At 47.6% G+C, this 23,553-nt stretch overlaps 1 protein-coding gene across 2 annotated transcripts in view; it reads left to right on the plus strand.

Annotated features, from left to right (window-relative positions):
• The window catches only part of GAB2 (GRB2 associated binding protein 2), a 480,907-nt gene that overhangs the window by 425,965 nt on the left and 31,389 nt on the right, over positions 1 to 23,553 (plus strand). For both annotated transcript variants that reach the window (XM_085623240.1, XM_085623241.1), the window contains one exon: positions 4,472 to 5,055. In XM_085623240.1, coding sequence (XP_085479366.1) covers positions 4,472 to 5,055 — 584 coding nt within the window. The remainder of the gene's footprint in view (positions 1 to 4,471; positions 5,056 to 23,553) is intronic.

The raw sequence follows: 23,553 nt of genomic DNA on the forward strand, positions 1-23,553 counted from the left end.
AAAATTTCCGCATTCCGCAGCTTTGCGATAATTTGGTTCTTGCTCGCGCTGTAAAATAATACATTCTCGCGCGCGCGCGATCGCCTTACCTGAATCCCCGCGTTCGCCGACAATTTTTCCCGATCCGGTCGCGTTCTCCATGAGATGTTGTATTGTTTTAGCCATTTGCACTGTCTCGCGACAGTTCGCGTCCGCAGTGACGTCATGCGTCGCGCGATCACGTCTTTCTTCTCGCGATCATGCACCGCGAGACAACTGAAAACAAGATGGCCGCGCCCGCGAGCAACCGCAGGGGTAAGTTAGCGACCCGCAACCATGCAGAAAATATCGCGAACGGGCGGGAAAATAACTTCCGCATCTTCGCGATATTTCCGCTTGTTTGCGGAGATTTTTAACATTTTCGAGATAATTTGCGAAAGTCGCTTTCGCAAATTCCGCCCACCCCTACTCATAACCAGATTGGATGGGAACGGAATAACCCCATAGACCAGCTGCCCGGGAGTCAAGAGTCTGAAAAATTACCAGGGGGGGCAGGGGAGGGAGCCCAGAGAGGTGGGATTAGAGCAGTGTGTCAAACGGCGGCACTCCCAGCAGCAGGCGCGGTGGGCAGGGGCTGGTAGCAGGCAGTGGGCTCATCGGGGCGGCCGGGCTCTCTCCAGGATATTTGACAACTCGCAGTACCCGTACAACTGCTTCAACTATGATGGAGAGGACTACCCGACGTGCAGCTCTGACGAGGAGAAGAAGTTCACCCGGCCTGCGTACAGGTATGTGTGTCACCTGGGTGGGATGTGTGTGAAGGTCAGGACGATACCAATGTGTGAGGGTTGGCGTGCAGGAGAGTTGTAGCTTGGCACTGAAGTGTGAGAAGGACTTTTTGTTTCTTTACCTAACCTCTGGCAGTGAACACTGACTATAATCTGAACTTTGTTCTGTGCACGTAGATATGTTTACTGCCTCAAATTATTTCACCCCTATACCTCTAGAGCTTCTACCTCCCCTACTCTTGTCCCGCTATTCCCACCGGACAGAGTAAGACTCTCAGAGTATTTCCCCACATGGTGGGATTAAAGAGATCCTTATGGCACCTCCAAGGCCACTATGAAGGGGTTACGACGCCAGCACAGTGGCATCACCTGCCGTAGTCCTTGATGTATTGATGGTGCTTCAGATGCCGCCATATTGCCGGTATCTACCTGTACCCTTGACGGGCCTACCGTGTAGGTGTATGCATGCCAACACTTTGTAGCAGGCAATTACAAGAATAGTTTTAACCCTGTTGTAGAAATCTGTAGTTGAACCCCATTACTGTCTACAGTATTTCGTTTTGCTGTGCTATGAAAGGACGTCTCTTTTTTTAAGCCAATCATTTGGCTGGGCAGTACTCTTTTATGCCTGATGTTCGACTGCTGAGTTCTGGATTTGTCATCTATCTCCCTGAGGTGCCGTTGAATCTTCTTCCCCAGTAACCGGAGAGTCGGTTGTGGAAAAGATGCACTTTGCCCTATTGAGCTGCACGAGGGACTACTTTACAACCTCTGAGTCCTAGTGTTTTGTTACGGGAAACAGCCTTTACCACGAAGCATTTTCTACGCGTTACGTTTACAACGGTACACTTACCTCGTAAACGTCTTCACAACGCGTATTGCTTCAACGACGTCTCTAGCACGCAAGCAACGTCATCACGGAAAAACGTCTTCCTGGTCGGATAAAAAAGCGTCAGTCCTTCGTTAGTGTCGGCGAAGACCTAAGAAAAAGGAAAAAAAAAGAAGAAAGGGGGCTTGGGGGGGGGTCTCCCCCCCCCCAAAAACGAAAAAGCTGGGTAAAGGCAAGATCGAGGTAAGGGCAATGCGAAGAAAAAACATTTAGTTGTAACGCATGCGGGGTAAAGGCATGCGTTGCAACGGAATGCGTAGTAACGACATATATTCTTTTGTTACAGCATAATCGGTACGAATCTAATTAGTGCGAATCTGATTTATTGTGCGGTTTTCGGGACCAATGTTAATGGCCGGGTGTAAAATAAACCCCTAACTGCAGAATTGCAGAAATAGCTGGCTTGGGGAAAGAGTGTCCTTTTGATACACCTTGCATTCACGTTTGTTCCCCAGGGTGCTTGTTTACCAGGTGTGTTGCTTTCTGATGAGGAACTCTAGCTATTCTCTTTGGCAATCTCTAGATTCCAGTCCATAGAACTTCTCTTCCACAAGCACCCGTAAACAATAATATTTTTTTAAAATCATGTATTTTCAGCAATATAACCACCAAAGGCCTGATTTTATATTAAAAACAGAGCTTTGGACTATACGATTCCCTGCTAAAAGGCAATATTTCTCTCCATGTGTTCCCATACCTGGCATGTCACACAGTTTGGGGCTTACTTTCCCTCCATGTTGAAAAACAGTAGATGTTTCACCACCCAGGCTAAGGTACTGCATAGCTAAATACACATAAGGTCCCAAAGCCGAGACCGTTTGCATTGCAAATGCTTGTTGTAGATAGGCAACACCTCAGAGACTTTCCATGACTTAGGGATTGGCACTCCCTTGCCTATAGCGTTGCTCAAGAATAGGATATACTCGACCCATTTTGCTTTTTCAAATAAATGGATCACCAGGGATGCCATCTGGTCCGGGGGCTTTCCCCGGTGCAGTTGCACCCATTGTAAGTTCTACATCCTGGAGATCAAATGTCTCCACAAGATCTGGTTGATCTATAATAATAAAGACCTGATCTTCTCTGATACTATCTGTCTTGTCTCCATTAAGTTTTGGTCTTATGTTTAACTGAGACCAAAACTGAGACAAAAGTCTAACTTTACGATTTTCGGTATTCACAAAGGGCATTTACGAGCAGTAAAGTTAGACTTTTCTCTCAGTTAAAGGTAAGACCAAAACTTAAGTTTAACTGAGACAAAAATCTAACTTTACGATTTTCGGTATTCACAAAGGGCATTTACGAGTAGTAAAGTTAGACTTTTCTCTCAGTTAACCCCTTCCATGCGGGGCGGATTCCCCCGCGGTGCTGACCGTTGCTTGCGCGGGCGTGGTCATGACGGAACGGTTCCGTCATGAGCACAGCGCAACCGACGCTCATGACGGAACCGTTCCGTCATGAGCGTCGAAGGGGTTAAAGGTAAGACCAAAACTTAAGTTTAACTGAGACAAAAGTCTAACTTTACGATTTTCGGTATTCACAAAGGGCATTTACGAGTAGTAAAGTTAGACATTTCTTTCAGTTAAAGGTAAGACCAAAACTTAAGTTTAACTGAGACAAAAGTCTAACTTTACTACTTGTAAATGCCCTTTGTGAATACCGAAAATCGTAAAGTTAGACTTCGGTCTCAGTTTACCTTTGTGAATCGGGCCCAAAATCTTTTTCAAAATGTTAGTTGAAGTCTGTTTTTTAAACCTGTATGATTTAAATTTTTGTTCAAGAACGTCACGAAATAGGTATGTGTTTATGATCGAGTGAATGCATCGTATAGACATTGCCATTAAACTAGTCACGCTGCGGCCTGCTGAAGTGAAAACGGCATAAACGGCAAGTGTGTGGCTGGACTCTGGAATTTGGCCCTCAAGTAGCTAGTCACTTATAGATAGCGGAATTTAAGGGCATCCGTTTCCAGAAGCTGAGGTAAGCCCTCCATCCTCAGAATAAACAGGAGCATGCACACCCATAACCAATAGAAAACAATCCTTAGCACACGTATTAATTACATATGCAAATAAGTATAGCGTGTTTCCACATAAGCTGCATACAGATACACACAAAAAAGGGAAATTTGTCCTTCTTCTTCTTGGTTGTTCTTTATTATGTGCAAATCTCCTCAGTTATTCTTTAACAGCCTCAAGCCAACACGTGTTTCGTCGCTACAAGGGAATGTTGTCCCGCGACTTTTTCAAGGCTAATTCCTGCTTTGAAAGTAGCATTTAATAAGCGGTGCTAATTCCAAACCGCCAATGGTTTCTGGTGTGGCGGCGTCACACGTATCAAAACGACTCTGGTATCCTGTCCCTGTGTTTTCAATCAACCTCTCAGTGCTTATTCGACTGATGAGTAAGTCCCAACGTGACGCCTGCCCATGATTTATAATGCCGAGTGCGCTGGTGTGTTTCATTTAATTACACCCATAACCAGGTATCTACAGGCATTATTGACTTTGTGCAGAAAGGGAAAATAGCAATAAGAGCGTGGTTTCTTGAGAGGGACTAGAATGGGTCATCGAGGGAGTGGTAGAAGGCTGCTCTCTATGACTACAGTGGGCCTGATTCACAAAGGTACCTACATATGGTAAAGTTACGAGTGTGGAGTCTCCACACTCGTGGCAGAGTCTCCACACTCTGGGAGAACTGGGGTGCAAAGTTAACATTACTACACGGAAGTACCTTTATGAGTCGGGCCCGGAGTATTCACATAATTTCTGAAAGTGATGAATAACAGTGATCTTTTATGCTCTTTCCTCTTCCAGGAGTGCTAGCTTCTCCCAAGCCACAAGGACCTCCTTCTTCATGAGAAGTGACACTGCTGTGCAGAAGCTTGCCCAGGGTTATGGACATTGTGTAAATGGTGTGGGGGGACACGTACATGGCTTCTACAGTTTGCCAAAGCCAAACAGGCACAATTCTGATCTCAGGGACAGCGCCTACGATCTCCCAAGAAGCTTTGGCTCCGACACGCCTAACAAATCCAGCCTTACCGGACTAGAATCCGAAAGTGAAGACATGCTAAGTAACTATAAAACCCCCAATAATGTGCTTTGGAAGGAGTTAAGTGAACTTTCTGCAGACTCCTATGATCTCCCCTCAAGCCCGCTGGCAGTTTACCAGATCCCAAGAACATTTACCTTGGACAGGAATCATAATGCATTGGACATGGCACCTAGTGACTCTCCCACTGCCCCTCCTCCTCGTCCCCCTAAACCCGGGCAGGCAGACTCAAGATGGGGGAGCCCACCGCAACAGACACACAATGGAGAAAGTGTGGACATGTTGTCGGTCACCAAACCCCGACGAAATACTCTGCCTGCAATGGATACTAGCAGGCTACATCGAGGTAAGGAAAACATAATTGTAATTCTTAATGGCAAATTGCAATGATATCGGTCTGGTACCCCGGTGGTCTTTTCTACCGTGGGCCTCTCAACATCCCGGTGATTGGCTCAGAAGTTGAGGTAAGCATGGAAAAGGTGTCTCTTTGATTGACAGGAATCCTGATACAATGGAGTTAAGATTCCGCTGCAGTATTGTTGTGTAAATTGCCGTGTCATAACACTGAAATTATTTATTTAGGATTTGTATAAAGTGCTATTGTATTCGGAGTTGTGTCAATGTACTTTACAAAGAGCAATTAGCCAAAAAGACTTAAGGGCAGATTTAGAAGTTGACGGATGGGGTACAGCCCACCAGGGCGGGGAGGACATTACCTCTGCCCTGCCGATGCTTCTCTGTCGGTCAGATTTAGAGGTGGCTGCCGGCCCAATGGTCATATCTGCACCAAGAAAGGAACCGCCGTCACAGGGGTTCCCTTCAAGGTGTAAAACATTTGGTGGAAGGGCACCGTCTGTTTTAAAGGGGGAAAAAAGCCTCAAACCCGTCTTCTCTAAATAGAGGGGAAAATGTGATGGCTTTACTGCAACAGCCCCTCCTTCGTCGAGCCGTTGGAATAGACTTTTTGTCAACAGCTCCGGCAATGGAAAGCGTACGATATGCCCTTCTGTACGTGAGGTGGATGAACCGAGAGTTTGGTGGACAGGGTACTCCTTCCCTTTTGCGGCAGTGTGCCCGGTCTGGCCAACTCAATATCAGCCCCTTAGCCTCGGTAACACATTAGGATATGTGAGAAGCGATAAAGCATTTAATGTGCAAATGTATAAAAACCATATGAGGGGAGCGGGGATGGGTCGGTGTCTGTAGGACGGGAAAACAGAGAGCAGACGAGCTCAGAAAGAAGTGTGGTGGGGGTTAGCAGGTGTTGATACATATTCATTGATAATGTCTATTGATTAGCCTTTGGGTGCAGTTCAGCACGTGATAAGACAGAATGGCATATCCAGGTGAAGTCCTATCGGTAGCGGTCCGGACTCTGGCTGCATGGCTATGCAGGTTTGTTCTAACTCTTGTTGGTTTTGCTGCCACCTAATGTACTTAGTACAGATTTTAATTACAACAGGGGTTTTTATTTTATATTGTTTTCTGGTGCCACCTAGAGAAATTGATCCTCCTATGCATCACCTAAAATTTTATGTAGATCTGGCTAGGTGTTTTGCATACAGCCACACAGAATGTTTTCAAGACAATTCAACCTTCTCTTGTGAAACAGGGCTACGCTCTCCCTACTAAAGCCATGTAGAAATAGAAAAACAGGTGCTTACTGCTATTTTAATCTGAATCAAGATGCAACCCCATACGTTGAAGAGTCCCTCTTTCCTGGAACAGGAGGTTTTCTGATTTGCTAGTTTACATTAACAGTTTTATTTTCTTTCTAGGTGTAATAAGAGTCATAGTCGCTATGACCAGTATGTCAGGGCCATTTGTGCTTAATTAGTATAGAGCAGGGGTCTCCAGCCTTTTCTGTAGTTAGAGCTACTTCTGATCAGTGAAAATCATTGGGAGCTACTGAAGGCCAAGCCCCTCACACAATGTTACCAGACACCCCCACACCCAGTTTCATCGAATCTAAGCCTAATGTCCTTAGAGCCAAAGGCGAGAGTTTGAACGAAACACTTTGCCAAGGGCACCTTGACCGGGCTGCCATTTGTGTCAGTGAGAGTGTGGTCTTTGGGGATGTATGAACATGTGTTCGTATGAATGGGATGTATGTGTATGGGTGAATGAGAGACTGTGTTGTATGTACTTGTGGGACAGGATATACCTTTCGCCATAAGTGGCACTGTTACACATAGCTGCCACGGTTTCAGATTGCCATGTGTGACATTTTCATAATTTCAGTGTAATTATGAGTGATATTTCAAAGACTGAGTGACACTTTCTCACAAGTAAAATTAAGCAGTGAATACGAGGGAAACATATATATATTAGAAATTACACCGGAGAGTGAGGCTGAGGCACGCATAGGTAACAGCCAGGCTGTGTTTTATTATGTAATACTAGTTTAGCAGCCTCAATCCCAGGGGTTCAAGTGGGTTGAAAAAACTGGGGGGCGGGCGTCTCTCAAAGGGGTGTGGCCGATGTAATTAAGGGTGTAGGTTAAAAACACGCAATGAGAAAAGCTGTGTTGGCACAGTGCGCCGCCCGACTGGCGTTTTGCTGCTTCTGTCATTGCATCCAGGTGAATGATACAACCAGTAACATTACTGCTACAAGAAGTCAGGACTATTTAGCTTTGTCAATGCTTATTAGTTGCATAAGATAAATAAGCAACAACTATAGCTTCGTTGTAAATAACATTGAAAATGCTTCTGTTGCGACATGGTGAGACTGTGAAATAAACATGACGAGTATCTTTGAAGTTACATCAATGTCAGAGAAGGGTGTTATTGCTGTAGAATTAAGATTTTTTTTCATGGTGACGGTAAGGGCAAAAATGATAGAGACCCGTCTCGGCTGCTTTTCAGAACTGCCCTAATAATCATTACCCCAAGGCGAGAGGTCTGCCTAAGGTGGCAAGTGGAGCCGCTATGCTCAGCCCTGCAGCAGGCACCAGCTCGCACCAGCCGCAGGCGGGCTGTCACAGAGCTACAGACAGTCTCTGCTGATAGTGATGCTCCGGCTCAGCGCTGAAAGCCCGGGCGACCGGCACCCAGGGCTAGGGACCCAGCACGAGGGCCTCAGACTCCAGATCCAGCCACTCCCAGCTGCACCATATTGAAAATTGTGTTAACACTGACACCATATAATTGTGGTAACACTGACAAACAGGGTGGCGGGTGGCAAGTGGCTGAAACCACGATCTGCCTACTTGCTGTGATCATTTTCAGCTGGAAGCGTGATTGGTATGTCAGTGATTCGCACTGCAACAAGGCTGCTGGGTGCTCATGCCACGAGTGAGCTACCACCATGGCAATCTGCCTTAGACTTCGGTCCAGGTTGCTGCTGTCCTCACGGAGACCTGTCCACTGCACAAATTCTCTCTGCCGGCTCCGAAATTGTAACTGAATGCTGCGGCGGCTTTGATTATAATGGCCTACAGCAGAGTGTGGCCGGGCCATCACGTGCAAGGACTGGCTCTGCCCCATAATTATTTGCGGCCGCCTTCGCGCCTTCCTGAAGAATAAACTCCCCGCTCTCGGAGATAGCAGGATGTGACATACCCCCGCGGAGCCCTAGCTTGGGCAACGGACGTGACGCCAGGCAGGCTGACACAGAGCAGCGCGGCCAAGACATTGTAGCGAAGAGCCCGGGACTGGCAGGCGCTTAGCTGGGATCACTGCCTCGAGAAGACCATGGAAGCAGCGCGCCGGCGCAGGCAGACCGCAGGCAGTGCCTGCAGCCAGCTGCCACACTCACGTTTGCAGCCATCAGAAAATGTACATACACCTGAGACTGCCACTATGCATTATGCGTGATAATGCATTTCAGTGCGGTGATGCGGAGCACCACACTGAAATGCGTTAGTGTCACGTCTGATGCGTGATACTTGGCAGGACTGCTGTTACATGTATAACACAAACATACAACCATTGTTTTCAAATGGGCGACATTTAAAGTGCAGAAAAAAAGTTCTAAATGTATTTTCATGATATTGAAAAAATGTCTGCACTTTAAATTTCTCCCACTTAAAAAAATGGCTTATCTTCAGTTATATATAGGGCACTGTGTCTACCAGCCACTGGGAGCAAGGTGCCTGCTATGTGTAAACGCGACACTTTGAAATGGGAGAAAATTAAACTGAAGAGAAAAATTTGTTTATGTAGATTCCATAAAACTCATCATTTAAATATTTTCCAGTTTCAAAGTGTCGCATTTACAAACAGCAGGCATCTTGCGCCCAGGGGCCTGTAAACATGGTGCCATATGTATAACGGAAAAATACATTCATTAAAAATTCAATAAGAGGAATTTAAAGAGAATAAACATGATATATAAAATATTAAGATGTAATTGGCTTAATTAAAAGTGAAGAGAAACACTGACTCAATGTTTCATAGAAATATTTTTATCCTCTTTAAATTTATCCCATTTGAAAAAAACATGCCAGTATTTTTCAGTTATAAATATGGCCGTGTCTACTGGCCACTGGGAGCAAGAGGCGTGTTCTTTGAAATTGCAACACTTTGAAATGGGATAAAATTAAAATAAATAGATAAATTAATCATTAAGTTAATTCTTCATTTTAATTTTCTCACATTTAAAAGCATTCAGAAACATCACTTTGTTCTCATTCTCCAATAAAGAGTTAACAAGGACTTTTATGTAAGATTTAAATACCTCAGTGTTTCGGTTCCTCACCTCTGTGCCCTGGGTCATAAATCTGACTCCAGGACTGCTCTTTACCAGGCCCTGCTATCTGCAGCCTGAAGACAATAATGTAAAATAAACACAGTGTTCCCTTAACTTTAAAAGGAAAATGGGACCCTGTGTTTATTTACAAATGAACTCAAGACTGTGAGCTGCTCTGAAGAGGTCTGTGAGCTGCTGGTAGCTCACCATTGCCTGGTATAAAGTTACTGGCCTCTACCAACAAGACTAGAGAAGCTCCATTGACAGTGGATGTACGCTTCTCAGAGAGACTGGACTACAAAATCCCCCGATATGTTCCATTAGGTTACATACCCGTTTTATATGGTTAAAATGAGAAAGCTACTGGTATAAAGGGTACCGTCAGGTGCTTGGAAAGCTTTAAACTGTATTTATTACAAAGGCCTGCAAAATGACTTAATCAAGTGTTGTCCAAGCCCTAAAGCTAAAACATTTTTAATTATGCATCCTTTTCAGAATGTTGCAGTTTTCAGACATGTCTGGTGATGGTTGGCCCATCTCCTTCAAACAAATGCATCTTAAGCTGATGAAAACTGTTGTAAAAGTGGGTAAACCTACAATTTCCAGGGTATTTTCAACAAAATCCTTTGGGAAGGGATGGCAGACCTGCACAGTGTTGCACGTAGGGATGCTGGTGTATGGAGGCTAGGGAGCATACCAAGCCATCATGTACTGTGGCTCTCCAAGGACCACAGATCTCATTCAGTATATGCGAGTCCAGTTACCAATGTCATCCTGAAACGTAGGGGCAGATTAACTTCCTACCTTGCACTCGCCACAAGTAATGAAAAAACACCCGCTTCAATTCAATGCTGTTTAAGCCAGTGACCTGCAGATCCACCATTGCCCTGCAAATTAAAGAGGATGAGGGAAGATGAACACCACAAAGTTACTGGGGCACATTTATTTCTTTGTGAAGCAAAGTGTCCTTCCTTACTGCCGCAAAATGGGAATCATGGTGCGAAGGCTGAGACACCCCTTTTTGTGTGGCTCACAACCATGAGGCTCACCAGTGCAGGAGCTTGAGTATGACTGCATCCTGCACCCTCCCGCCAGTCAACTGGACAAAGAGATCCTTGATGCTAATTCGACCTCTACGTGCTCCCCAAAATCCTGCAAACCGCTCTGAATCAATATGCAAGAACCCTGTTTATGTTGAGCTTGGTCTGTTGAAATGTAATCTGCAGTGGCCTCACTGAAAATCTCAAAGGTGCAAAGTCAGGCAGCTAGACTCATCCTTGATTAGATGCAGCACGCTCTCTTTTTGTATGCCCTTGAAGCCCTCTTTTGGCTTTCAATCAAATTCTCTACAGCGTGTAAGTGGGGTGTTGAGCAAGGGCTTAAGTTATCTGCAGAAGCTGGCCGTAGGCTGCATGTGACCCACCACCTCAGATCTGCAGACACACACACATCAATCAAAGGTTTGGTGGCCACAGGCTAGGCAACTCCTGATCGAAGAGATTCTGGTATCAAAGGTTGACCCTCGTACACAAGGACTTGGATTAGGAGGCCCACGTATGGCTGCCGTCATTGATCTCTCCTTATTACAGTCAAAGAGCTCTCAATTCCTTCCCTTTAGTCGGTTATGGTGAATGTGTAGAGGGTTAGGGAGATTCAGCCTGTACCGTTATCCAGTTGTTTGTTCAGAAATGTTTGCGGAGTGTATGGTGGCTTGGGGGCAGGAGAAATCAGAAAGAGAAGATGTGCTTTTGCATAGTAAAGAAAGGATTAGGATGGGCCATGCGCCCATGAGACGATATCTTAGTCATGTATTGCATGGGTTGAGTAACCTGGTTATCCTGAGTCTTTAAAGTATACATCCATCATAATTCTGAGATACATACCTGACCTAAAATGTCAAAAGAGGTGGGCGGCACAGACATAAAACCTTCTGTGTATCAGTTTGCCCATTGTTTTCATTTGGAGTCTTGATAAGCGTGCTTTGCTGCCCTGTACTGTGAGGGTTTATTGACAGTCAGCATCCCACATTTTAGCTTAGTTTGCCTCGATGATGGCAGCCTATTTTCCTATTTAAAACTGTAATAGACTTGCAGCAAATTCAGCTTTGAATGAATGAATGAATCTGCATTTCTAAAGCGCATGGCTACCAGAAGGCATCCCAGCGCTAGGAGCGGTGTCATCGTAGAACTACATACGGTCTTCAAGGAAACAGAAAAGTTTTCATAAGTTTTCGAAAAGTCAAATAGTTATCCTCAAGATGAATATGATTAGGTAGCTGGTTCCATAATTTTGCAGCATTGTAAGGGAACAGACGTCCACCCCTCTGGGACCTTTTTATCCTGGGAACTACTGCAAGATGCTTATTCCCTGAGCGCAAGAACCTATTGGGACAGCAGGGAGAGATGATAGACCGGAGAGTAGGTGGCCCCTTAGATGACATACTCTTATGAGCAATGCTTTAAACTGAACTCTTTCCGCGACAGGGAGCCGGTGGAGAGTGGCAATAGAAGGCCTTGCAGATTCCCGATTGGGGGCCTGCATAAGGAGGCGTGCAGCACAATTTTGTACAGTCTGCAATTTTTTGATAGTTGAACACGGAGATCCTAGATAAAGAGCATTGGCGTAATCAAGTCAAGAGAGAATCAACGCTTGAACCAATAGTCTCCTGGCATTGAAAGGCAGTAGGGGGAGGAGTTTCCTTATCATCTTAAAAATCCCATAACAACTACCTGCCACCATACGTGCTTGCTCCTTAAAGTTTAGATTGTGGTCCAGCCAAGCACCAAGGCTCTTGATCTGTTCTTTAGGGGGGAGCACTGGGCCCAGACAACTGGGCCAGAATGAGCTAACCTTCAGGGGGAGGCTTTGCCCAAGAACATCAGCTCTGTTTTAGCCCCATTGAGTTTCAAGTAAGAGCCTTCCATCCAGGCAGACACCCTTTCAAGACAGCCCACTAGATCAGATTCAGCTTTATCAGGTTGGTTGAGGGAGACAATCAGCTGAGTGTCATCAGCATAAGTGATAATCTGAATGCCAAAGGGCTTAACAACCTCAGCCAGGGGGCTCATGTAAACATTAAAAAGTGTGGGGCTCAGGGATGAACCCTGAGGAACCCCACATCTCAGTGGCATACTTTCAGAGATAAATTTATCCTCAAATACTTGAAATGATCTATCCTTTAAGAAGGACTCTAGCCACTTAAGTGCCGCCCCCATCACTCCTACCTCTCTGACTCTCCGGATAAGTAGTTGATGGTTAACCGTGTCAAAGGCTGCGCTGAGGTCTAAGAGAACAATTGCCGCAGAGCCGCCGACATCCAGGATTTTTCTGGCTTCTTCTACTACTACCAGCAGGGCAGTCTCCGTGTCCTGTTGGGGACTGAAGCGGTACAAAAGGGGGTGGTGATGGACGGAGCATCAGAACCAATCAAACACTCACACCCAGTCAATAGATCTGGGTTTGATCCATCACCGTTCTTTAGCCAACTCTGCCACCCCAGTTCAGACATGGCCATATGCAAATCAGTCTGACCCTGTGCCTCATGGGAACAGTCCAGCCCGAACTGCCAAGCCATGCCTTCCCTGGACCAGAAACAAGCTTCCTAGGACCGGTTTCTGGCATTTCAGCCGTCTTCAGCCAGGCTTGCTTGAATCCAGTGGCAAAGTGAGCAAGGGACTCACGTCTGAGCATACCCTGCCAACTTATGGCGAACAAAGCGGTACAAAAGGGGGTGGTGATGGACGGAGCATCAGAACCAATCAAACACTCACACCCAGTCAACAGATCTGGGTTTGATCCATCACCGTTCTTTAGCCCACTCTGCCACCCCAGTTCAGACATGGCCATATGCAAATCAGTCTGACCCTGTGCCTCATGGGAACAGATCTGTTGACTGGGTGTGAGTGTTTGATTGGTTCTGATGCTCCGTCCATCACCACCCCCTTTTCTACCGCTCTGTTGGGGACTGAAGCCAGTTTGTGAAGAATGAAAGCATTCATTCTTCTCCAAGAAAGCAGAAAGAATAGAATTGACATATTTTTCAGCAATTTTTGCAATTCCTGGCAAAAGCGAGATCGGACAGTAGTTTGCAAACACTTCTGGATCCAAATTCGTTTTTTTCAGAAGGGCTTTGACCAACGAGCCCAGTAGAGAGTGAGATATTAATCAAGTCCTATATGGTTTGGGAGACCGTACCAAAGGCCTGATTTAAAATGATGGGGGGGGGGGGCACATCTATGGGGGAGCCAGATTTCCATTGGTTGTGAAGGTTTTTTTAAAAATTCAAATCCATGGGAGGAATTTCCGCCACGGAGCAATCTTGGGTTGGAAGCTCGTTAACCGGAGGAAGAACATAAATATAGGAAAACTATTTTGATCATGCATTAGAATAAGAATGGGATTTACATGCAAACGAATCACTGCTTAATTGGTGAATGTAAGAAAGTAGATTATTATATGGGGTTGGCAGTTGCCCATTTTAAGGAATAAAACATTAACTTTTCACTAACTTGAAACCTAAAGTCACTAACCTGAGCTCAATCCCCTAATAGTTATGGTACAGAGTAGACAGACTTAACTAAGGGCAATGTGTTAAGTATTTATGCTGCACAAAAACAGTAATAAAGTCAAAACACCAAATAAAAAAATCCCAAACTGAATTAGAAAATAGAGTAAACAGAATGACAAAAAAATGAGAAAAAAATCAAATAAGCAGAACTAGAGATAAGAATTTGTAAAGTTTTAAATAAATATAGTGCTAAAAAGCACTAGTAGCCAGTGCTAGACTATGGAAGCAGTAGACCGGGACCTAGAAGTGATTTCAGGCTGTCCACAATGGAGTGCGAGTCCGACTCACCAAGTAGGTTCGTGCTGGTCAAAGATTTTACCTTCTGACTAAGGGCCTGATTCTGAGTTTGGCGATGTGGCAGCGGGCCGCCAGGTCAGCTCTCCGCTGCCACACTACTAAACCTGTACTGAGGCCGCCCATCACATTCCGACTGGAATCCAGGGTGGGCGGTCCTGCTTTGGCGGTCCCTCGGTGGTGCAGTGCTAAGGCTCATATGTGAGCCTTAGCAAGGCATCGCCTTGGGACCGCTAAAGCGCCTTCCTGCACGGCATGGACTCGGAATATGGCGGTCGGACCACCACCATGGGTTTGGCGGTCCAGGCCCTTAGTCTTTTTATGGAGATCAAAATTATTGAGCGGTGCAAGTCTGAAGTTGTTCCCAACGAAGGTGCATTGAAATTGGACTTCTTTGCTGTGAGGTCCCCGTGACAACTACAGAGATCTTGGAAGTACCAAAAAAATCTAAGATCCCTCCTTTCTGGGTTTCTGGAGCTGATTCTCTAGGTCATCTCTAAGGTTCACAGGACCTCAGGGACAACACTTGGGGGCCAGGACTCACTCCATCAGAGGAAACCAGTTGGTACTGGTCACTTCTGGAAAAAAAGGCCTCTTGCAGCTTGTTGTGTCCTTGTTGCCACTTCTTTGCCCTGGGTATAGGATGGAGAAGGTCCAATCCTTCTGGGCTTCTCGCAGCTTACAGGTAGCAGGTCTAGTTCTCTTCTGATCATCCACAGGTTCAGAAAGTGTTCTGAGAAGGGTTCCTTAGAGTGCCACATTTATGGTTCACACTAGTCATCAAAAGTACTTTATTTCGGTTTTACACTATAAAAGCAATAAACAAAATCCATAAGAGTACCATCGAAAATGTAATATTGCTAAGAATAATCAATCTGAAAACATACAGTGCCGTTTGGATGCATCCTGGGGCTTTGATACAGTGCACAAAGATTTCATATGACCATAAACCAAGTTATTCTGTATACAAAGATAAAAAAAAAATTCCAAGAATACTCCGACAAGAGTTCACGGAGGACTATGAAGGTTCGGCCAAGTTTGGGAGAAAGACACACTTATATACCCACAAATAACCTCTACATAAACTTTCAGCTGTCAAAATTTGCAGTTATTGTGCATAACATTTCCCAAACAGAGGTAGGCCATATCAGCAAACGTATACATTTAAAATTGAGCACAGCATAAAAAAACAAAGCACGTAAATAGACATGGGAATAGAATAGGGCCTAGACATGAATATTTCACATGTGCTGTCAGATGGACATAGTGCAACATTTACACACATTGGGAAAAAAACAGCCAGGGACAGAGCATGATCAAAACAATATGTGCTAAAGTGCGGAATATTCATGCCAAAGGGGCGCAAGTGAGTAGCTAAAAATACTGAGTGCAACAGGTTGTTGTAGGATTATAGTGTTCACACGAATCAATGTAACAACTTGGCGACAGCACACACTATTGCCTCGTTTATCAACACACAGCAACCTGAAAGCAGTGAGACATTGTCTTGTGCCAAGTTTCATACATATAGGAACAATCTACCTGTTCCTAGGTCCGATATAGGCTGTACAGAACAACAAGTAGTGAAGAAGTAGTGAAGGAGTGTCTACCTGGAAGCAGGCGGGACACGAAATGTCACACATGGGCTGGCTAGACCACTTTTGACAGGAAGATATCACAGGAAGGGAACCAATTCTGAACTATAAATATAGTTTTTCTGGCTGTCAGACAGATATATAGCCCAGGAAAGGTTCAGACCTGTAGTTATACTTAAAATGCATAAAATCAACAGTGAGTGAGTCTAGTCTCTTATCCCATAACTCCGTGCCCCACACATATGTCCAGTAAAGCTCTTTGAGATGGACCTTTGTCAGATTTCTCTTTGAGGGCTCCATATCCCAAATATCACCTAAGCCAATTTCGGTTAAAAGTGACCTGAGAGCGCCGTCTGAAGATGGCTGCGGAATAAACTAGCTCCGGGGACGAGGTTGACTCCCCTCACCATCCGTGCATGATCCGCGATATAATCCGCCCTTGAAGGTGACCAGCGCTGACCAGAATTGCCGGTGACCCGATCGGTCTAATTCCTGAGCGCCTGAGACACCAGAGGGACCGGGTGCGATGAAGCGGCTTAACCGGGAAACCTAAGCCAGTTTGGGAGGCAGTATATTCAGGAGCGGCTGGGAGAGAAACGGCCGCGACGCTGGATCCTGCAGGTTCGGTGGGGAGGCAAGCCCAGAGAAACTCCGATTACAGGATGGTCGTGTGCCCTGCTGATGCGGTGCCCCATGGAGTGAGAGGGAAGATCAGTGAGTGAGGGCAGATCGGGGGTGGAATCGGACCCCTGCCCCGGGTGGACGTACAAACTGAAACTAGCAGGGTGTTGTAGAAGCATGTAAGGGCACCCACCGGCGGAGGACCAGAGTTCGGTGGACATAGCGGGAAACCCTTCACCCCGGACCCCGTCAATAAGGGCCCTCTTCTACCTGAGCAACGTGGACCCGGCTGAGGGACACCGGGGACACAGGGGGCGTCCCTGAAGGCCAGATAAAACTACCGTCGCCACGACTGGGGGTCTCGGTATTGGCCTCGGTGTGTGGTGGCTGCACTGGCACGCAGAGAGTGCTGTGGTTTAGGCCGGAGAGCCCGGGCTTTTCTGCGCCCAACAACTGGTCTTGGCTGTCGGGGCGCCCGGAGCGGCTGTCGGGGGTCGCCGGATCGGGTGGAGTGACCCCCCCCACGTGGACAGTAAATTTAAAACTAAAACGACACCTTTGGCAACCAGATCCCAGCCACATACAGAACTCTGCGCGGTGGGAAAACCGACAGGCCGCGTGTGGAGGTAAGCTCCAACAGCTGGCGGCGGCGATTACCAACCAGCGCAGAATAACTCAGGCGTAAATGGGGGGCAGGGGCCAGCGCGCGGCCTCCCAAGGCAAACTGGACAAGTATGCTTACGTGAAAGACTCAGCGGACCGCAGGGAGGTGCCAGATAAAACCCCGGAGGCAGAGAACTCCAAAAGTGACGTTGGAAGACATAATGGCCGCTCTGGCCGATGTAAAATCAACGGTGGGCACCATCTCCACAGATGTCTCCTTTCTGCGGGCCGACTTCCAGAAAATGTCTGCGAGAGTCACGGAGGTGGAACAGGTAACGAATACCCTGGTAGGTGACACAGCAGCGTTAATTAAAAAAGTTATCCTCCTCGAGACTGAAAACAAGCTAATGGCGGAGAAGTTGGATGACCAGGAAGGGCGTTCCCGTCGCAACAATGTCCGTCTTACGGGTGTACCCAAAAGCGAAAGGGGCCCGGACATGGACCTTCATGTCGAGGACCTGATAAAAACAAGACTCCAGCCAAGGGGGCTTTCGGCCTGTTTCTCAGTGGAAAGGGCGCACAGGGTGCCGGGCGGGAGGCCTAAACCTGGGGCACCTCCTCAACCAATCCTGGCCCGGTTATTCAATTTCCGCGACCGGGATGCTATACTGCAAGCAGCAAGAGTGGCCCCACCACTTCGCGTCCAGAACTCTGTAGTCTCATTCTTCCCGGACTATACGGCGGCAGTCGCCAAGCGCCGTAGGAGCTTCCTGGAGGTTAAAAAAGAGCTTTGACGCAGAGAAGTTCCCTACTCCATGTTATATCCGGCAAAACTGCGTGTGGTGGCGGAGGGAAAGATCTGGTTTTTTGACACTCCGGACGAGACCCATGAGTGGCTCTAGGGATGGCGGCGAAGGGACGGATCCGGACGATCTGGAAGAGGTCAGCAACGGCGAATGACGGAGAGGCAACCCGAGGAGAGCAGTCAGGAACAGGACGAAGAAAGCGCACCTGGATTGGAGGCTAAAGACTGATCATAAGGGACATTACACGGATTGACACACCTGGCCTCCCAGGGGGCCCCCAGGGGCTAACACGGGGGGACGCAGCGGGGCCCGGCCGAGGGCCTGGCTGGGAGACGGCGATGAACCTCGGATGAACAATATACTTCAAGGAGGGGGGAGACTGCGCTGTTCCCCGGACTTCTCACCCCCGAACCGCAAGTACTGTTATAGGGATTGGGGATTAAGCGCTCTGCAATGTTGGGGTGGCGGGTAGTTCTAAGTCCGCTAAGCAGGGAGGCAGGGAGGGGGGTGGAGGGAAGGGGTTTGATGTTTTGGTTCCGAGTTTTGTTGGTAGTATGCACCACGCAGGCACAAATAGGTAACATTTTCCAAGGCACAGGATGGCAACGGCACGGCCCACGTAAGCTGGATACCCTCCATACACATGATATTAGCAATGGCGGCACCAGATACACGGACCCCTGAGCGAGAGCGCGCTCCCGGCACGCAGATGGCCACTTTGGCGCTGGTGACGTGGAACGTGCATGGACTGGGGGACAAAATTAAAAGAGGGTTAGTCCTGCAGTATCTTAAGCGCAGCTCCCCGGCGGTGGTCATGTTGCAGGAGACACACCTCACTGGCACCGCCTGTCGGGCAATGGACCGGTGGGGGTTCAGGATGGCAGTCCACTCAGAATTTACAACTGGCTCCTGAGGAGTGGGTATTTTAGTGCGAAAACAGTCACCACTCATAATACACAGAACGGTAACGGACAGGTGTGGTCGCTTTGCAGCTATTGTGGGACAGTGGGAAGGGCACCCAATCAATATAGTGTCAGTTTACATTCCCCCGGCGCTACATGCAGTTACACTCCCGGCACTCAGCAAGTTCCTTCTTGACCTACCGACAGGAGAATTATTAATAGGGGGGACTTCAATGCCACGATAGATGGGACATTAGACAGAAACCCCGCAAGGGACCAACCTCGAGGGGGGTCGCAGCTGGGGAGTTTTTTGGATGCATTGGGGTTGGCGGACGTGTGGCGGTACCGCCACCCTACGGCGCGTCAATTCACCTTTCACTCTAGCGTGCTTGATAGTTTATCCAGAATAGACTATTTTCTTGCATCCCCAGATAGTCTGAAGAAGGTGGACAAGATTGAAATTAGACCTCGGGGCATATCGGATCACTCCCCAGTCCTTTTAACTTACACCTATTGTCAAAGGGAACGGCAGCGTGTTTTCCCCATCCTCCCAGGTTACCTGGAGGTCCCCAAGATCCTAAAAACCATGGTCACTACAACGCGCCATTTCTTCCAAGAAAATGTTGCGTCGGTCCAATCTCCGACCCACTTGTGGGAAGCATACAAGACTGTGCTGAGGGGGCAGTCTATTGCCGCTATCACTGGACATAGACGTGAGCGGGAGCAAGAGCTCACTGCCATTGAATTAGAATTGCAGAGAGCTGACGCCAGGCACTCACGCAACCCAACTCCGGCCACAGCCCGGCACTTACAGCTACAACAAACGCGGCATAAGGAGTATCTCGCGGAGAGGACTCGCCTCCGACTCATGGCCACGAGACACAAGGTATATGAGACCGGCGACAAAGCCGGAAAGCCCCTGGTATGGCTCGATAAACGGGAGCGAGACCGAAAGTGGATAGCGCAGCTTCACACGAGCGATAACCTACCAGTGACTGATCCGCGTGCTATAGTACAAATGTTAGTGCAGCACTTTCGACAGGTTTACACGTCGCTCTCCGAGATGTCTGTGGAAGAGGCGTTGACATATATAAAAGATATAGCGATGCCCAAGCTAACACCAGAAGCGGCCCTTACACTAGAGGCAGACCTTACCACTGATGAGTTGCAGGTGGCAATTGGCTGCCTACAATCTGGAAAAGCGTTAGGGCCAAATGGTATACCCGTGGAGCTTTATAAAAGGCTGGCGGGGAAGGTGGCCCCGCATCTGCTCAATATGTACCGCAATTGCTTGCAGAAGGGTGAGCTCCCGCCGGATCAGCGTTTGGCCACAGTGGTGGTGATTCCGAAGCCCGGGAAGCCCCCGGAGGAATTCACCTCCTACCGCCCCATTTCCCTGATAAACGCAGAGGCCAAAATTCTTGCAAAGCTCCTCGCGATTAGGCTGACCCCACACCTTGCCACCTTAATTCACCCGGACCAGTCCGGCTTTATGCCCAACAGAAATACGGCACTGAACCTAAGGCGCCTGCACGGAGTGATGGCCCGCATACCATATCTTCAAGAGCCAGCCGTTCTTATATCGCTGGACGCCCGTATGGCGTTTGATATGGTGGAGTGGCCTTTTTTGTTCGCGGTGCTGACGCACTTGGGCTTTGGCCCAAAGTTCTGCGCATGGGTGCGTCTCCTGTACACAAACCCGCTGGCGCATGTGACTGCGAATGGTCACATATCCCAAGACTTCCCGCTGTCCCGGGGCACGCGTCAGGGCTGCCCCCTGTCACTGCTATTATTTGCCCTTGTCTTGGAGCCGCTAGCGGCATGGGTCAGATGGGAGCCAATGATCCGGGGTCTTAGGTGGACGGACAGCTGGGAAGACCGCATCTCATTGTATGCAGACGACGTCCTATTATATTTGACTTCACCCAGGCGATCCATTCTAGTGCTACTGAATATATGTGACCAGTTCGGCTGTGCGTCTGGATATACAATAAACTGGTCCAAGTCGGTGCTCTTTGTGCTTCGGGGCCCACCACCGCAGGTCCCAGGGGACTGTCCTCTACAGATCACGGATGACGCCTTTAAGTATCTGGATGTGTATGTCACGGCTGATCCGGATGACTTTCTAAAAAGAAATCTACTGCCCCCGCTGGAGCGCTTGAGGAGAGATGCAGCTCACTGGGGGACATTGTCCTTGACACTGCTAGGGAAGGCGGCGCTATTTAAAATGATGGCGCTGCCTCGGTTCCTGTACGCCCTAGAAAATACACCTTACCCCGTGCTGGCTGACTACTTTAAAAAGATAGAGGCCCAGGTCTCCGGACTGTTGTGGGGGAACAGGCCGGCGCGAATAGCGCAGCGTAAATTGACCAAAGGGTGGTACGATGGTGGCATTGCACTCCCCGACATAAAGCTATATTATTGGGCGGCCCAATTGAAAGTAATCAACCAATGGATACACGCCCCACAGGCAGATCCCGCTTTCAAGGCAGACAGGCATGGGCTAGGAAATGAGGGCATGATGTCTGCACTATATAATAGAAGACGATCACCGGCGGTGATTGGTCCCACCAAACAGACGGTCAATCTGTGGTATGAGGCACATGCCAAACTGGGCTGGAAAGGGAAGATAACCCAATTAACCCCCTTATGGGAAACACAACGTCTGGGCGGCCTAAAACAGTGCAAAGGATTCGACAAATGGGATGCCATTGGCATTTCCACGGTGGGGGACCTATGGCACAAGGATGGAAGAGATGCCCTTTGAGCACCTTCGGACGCAGTATGACTTAGTACCATCAGAGCTTTTTCGATACCTGCAAATCAAACATGCATTGCAGGCGGTCCTGCCGACCGGCACTGAGGTTTCGGAGGCTACTCCCCTGGAGGACAGGCTGCTGACGGACTACATGCCGAAGCGGGCGACCTCTTTGACCTACCGTAAATTCATAAATAATTTACCCGATCCACATGTAGTGCTCAGGGAGAGGTGGTCCCGAGATGTGGGAGACTTTGACGAATTCGAATGGAGGGAGGCGCTGGCGTCACCGCGAGAAGTGGGAATACCCTCCACACTTAAGTTGGTGCAACTTAAAATCCTACACAGAATCTACTACACGAGACAAACTCTTCACACGATAGGGTCGGCGTCGCACCCATACTGCTTGAGACGTTGTGGGGAGGTGGGTACATTCTTTCATACGGTGTGGGAGTGTTCTAAGATCAGGGACTATTGGGTAAAAGTAATGAGGACCATATCACAGGCGGTGGAGGTGTCTATGACGCCGGAACCCAGAAGATGCTTACTAAATGTTTGGGAACCAAACGACCTCACGCGCCCATTGCAGGAATGGGCCACGCTGGGGATGCTAGTAGCAAAGCGCAACGTCGCACAGAAATGGGGGGCGATGGAGTCGCCAACGCTGGCTACATGGTGTAGAGATCTGGACACTGCTATGATGGCCGAGAGGGCAGTTTTCATTCATCGAGGATGTCTGAAAAAAGGGAGCAGAGTGTGGGGGGCGTGGAATAAATTCAGGGGATTTATCTGTGAGCCTCCGGGGATGCGGGCGGAGGAGGACTCTGAAGACAGGAGCGAGGGAGAGGCTGAAGTTTGAGGGAGGGGACGTTGTTCACAATTGGGATGCCTGTAATATCCCCGTGCGGTTGCCTGGAAAAACAAAGATGTCTGGAGATATTGTCATTATGTACTGTTTTTTAGGCATGTGCCAAACTTCATATACAATAAAAAGTGTATAAAAAAAAAAAATGACCTGAGAGATGTCAACATTTAATATTCTTTCCCTTGTCCAAGGTCACTATCTCTTAGTAGCTTTCGAGAGCTGGGATGGGACTCCGTCTCCACCAGTATTCAATTAGCCTGAGTTTTGCTTTGTCTGCAATTGGTTTGACACCAGTTTCTCAATGAAGGGAGAGAAAAGGAGTGCTCTTAAGGAGGTCTAAAATATATCTTCAAAAAAATATCCCAAGTAGACAAGGGTGAAAGCCTCATGTGCCCTGATGGTTCGTCCCCATACAGAGCACTCCCCACTCTCTTAGACTGGTACATTTTAAGTGCTGGGGAAAACTGTTTGGTAGTCAGTGGGAGGGGGCGACTCCTACCTAACAAATGGGGTAAAGGTTCCCAGGGGCCCACATTTTCAGCAGTTCCTGTTTGCCCTTTTTGCAAACAGTCCCACAGTGGCACTCTTTTCTAAAATCCGTTATTCCTTGTGCAGATCTCGTGTGTCCACCCATAGTTGTGGGCAGGGAAATGAGCAGTCCCCTTGTTTGTTTCCACTTCAATCTAGTTCTATGAGTAGCTTCACTCCCCCCTGGGTTTGGAGCCTGTCTGGCTAGTGTGGGCCCTATACTTGGTCTATCCTGTCACTAGTCCAAAGCTATTGTTCTGCTCTGGGAACAGTTTTCACACAAAAAGGTAACTTTCTGAAAGCTACTTTCCCTAAATATTTATTAAAAATCTAAATTTGCCAATTAATTGGACTTCTATTGAATATAAAAAATAATCTTTGAATGACTATTTTAGTCGTTTACTGTCAAGTGTTACAGATTAAAGTTTATAATCTGTACGTTTACATTTTCTAGGATTCAAATAGCTCCCAGGTGATTTGCCGCGATTTGCCAATCCTGATTGATGCTATATATGCTGCCCATGTATTGTGCTGCTCTGGCACTTAAATGTGCTACAGTGAGTGTTTGGGGGGAAGATAAGTAATTGTACCTGAAGCTATTAGTAGTATTCAG

The sequence above is a fragment of the Triturus cristatus genome, chromosome 8 (genome assembly GCF_964204655.1).
Source record: "Triturus cristatus chromosome 8, aTriCri1.1, whole genome shotgun sequence".
Classification (NCBI taxonomy): domain Eukaryota; kingdom Metazoa; phylum Chordata; class Amphibia; order Caudata; family Salamandridae; genus Triturus; species Triturus cristatus.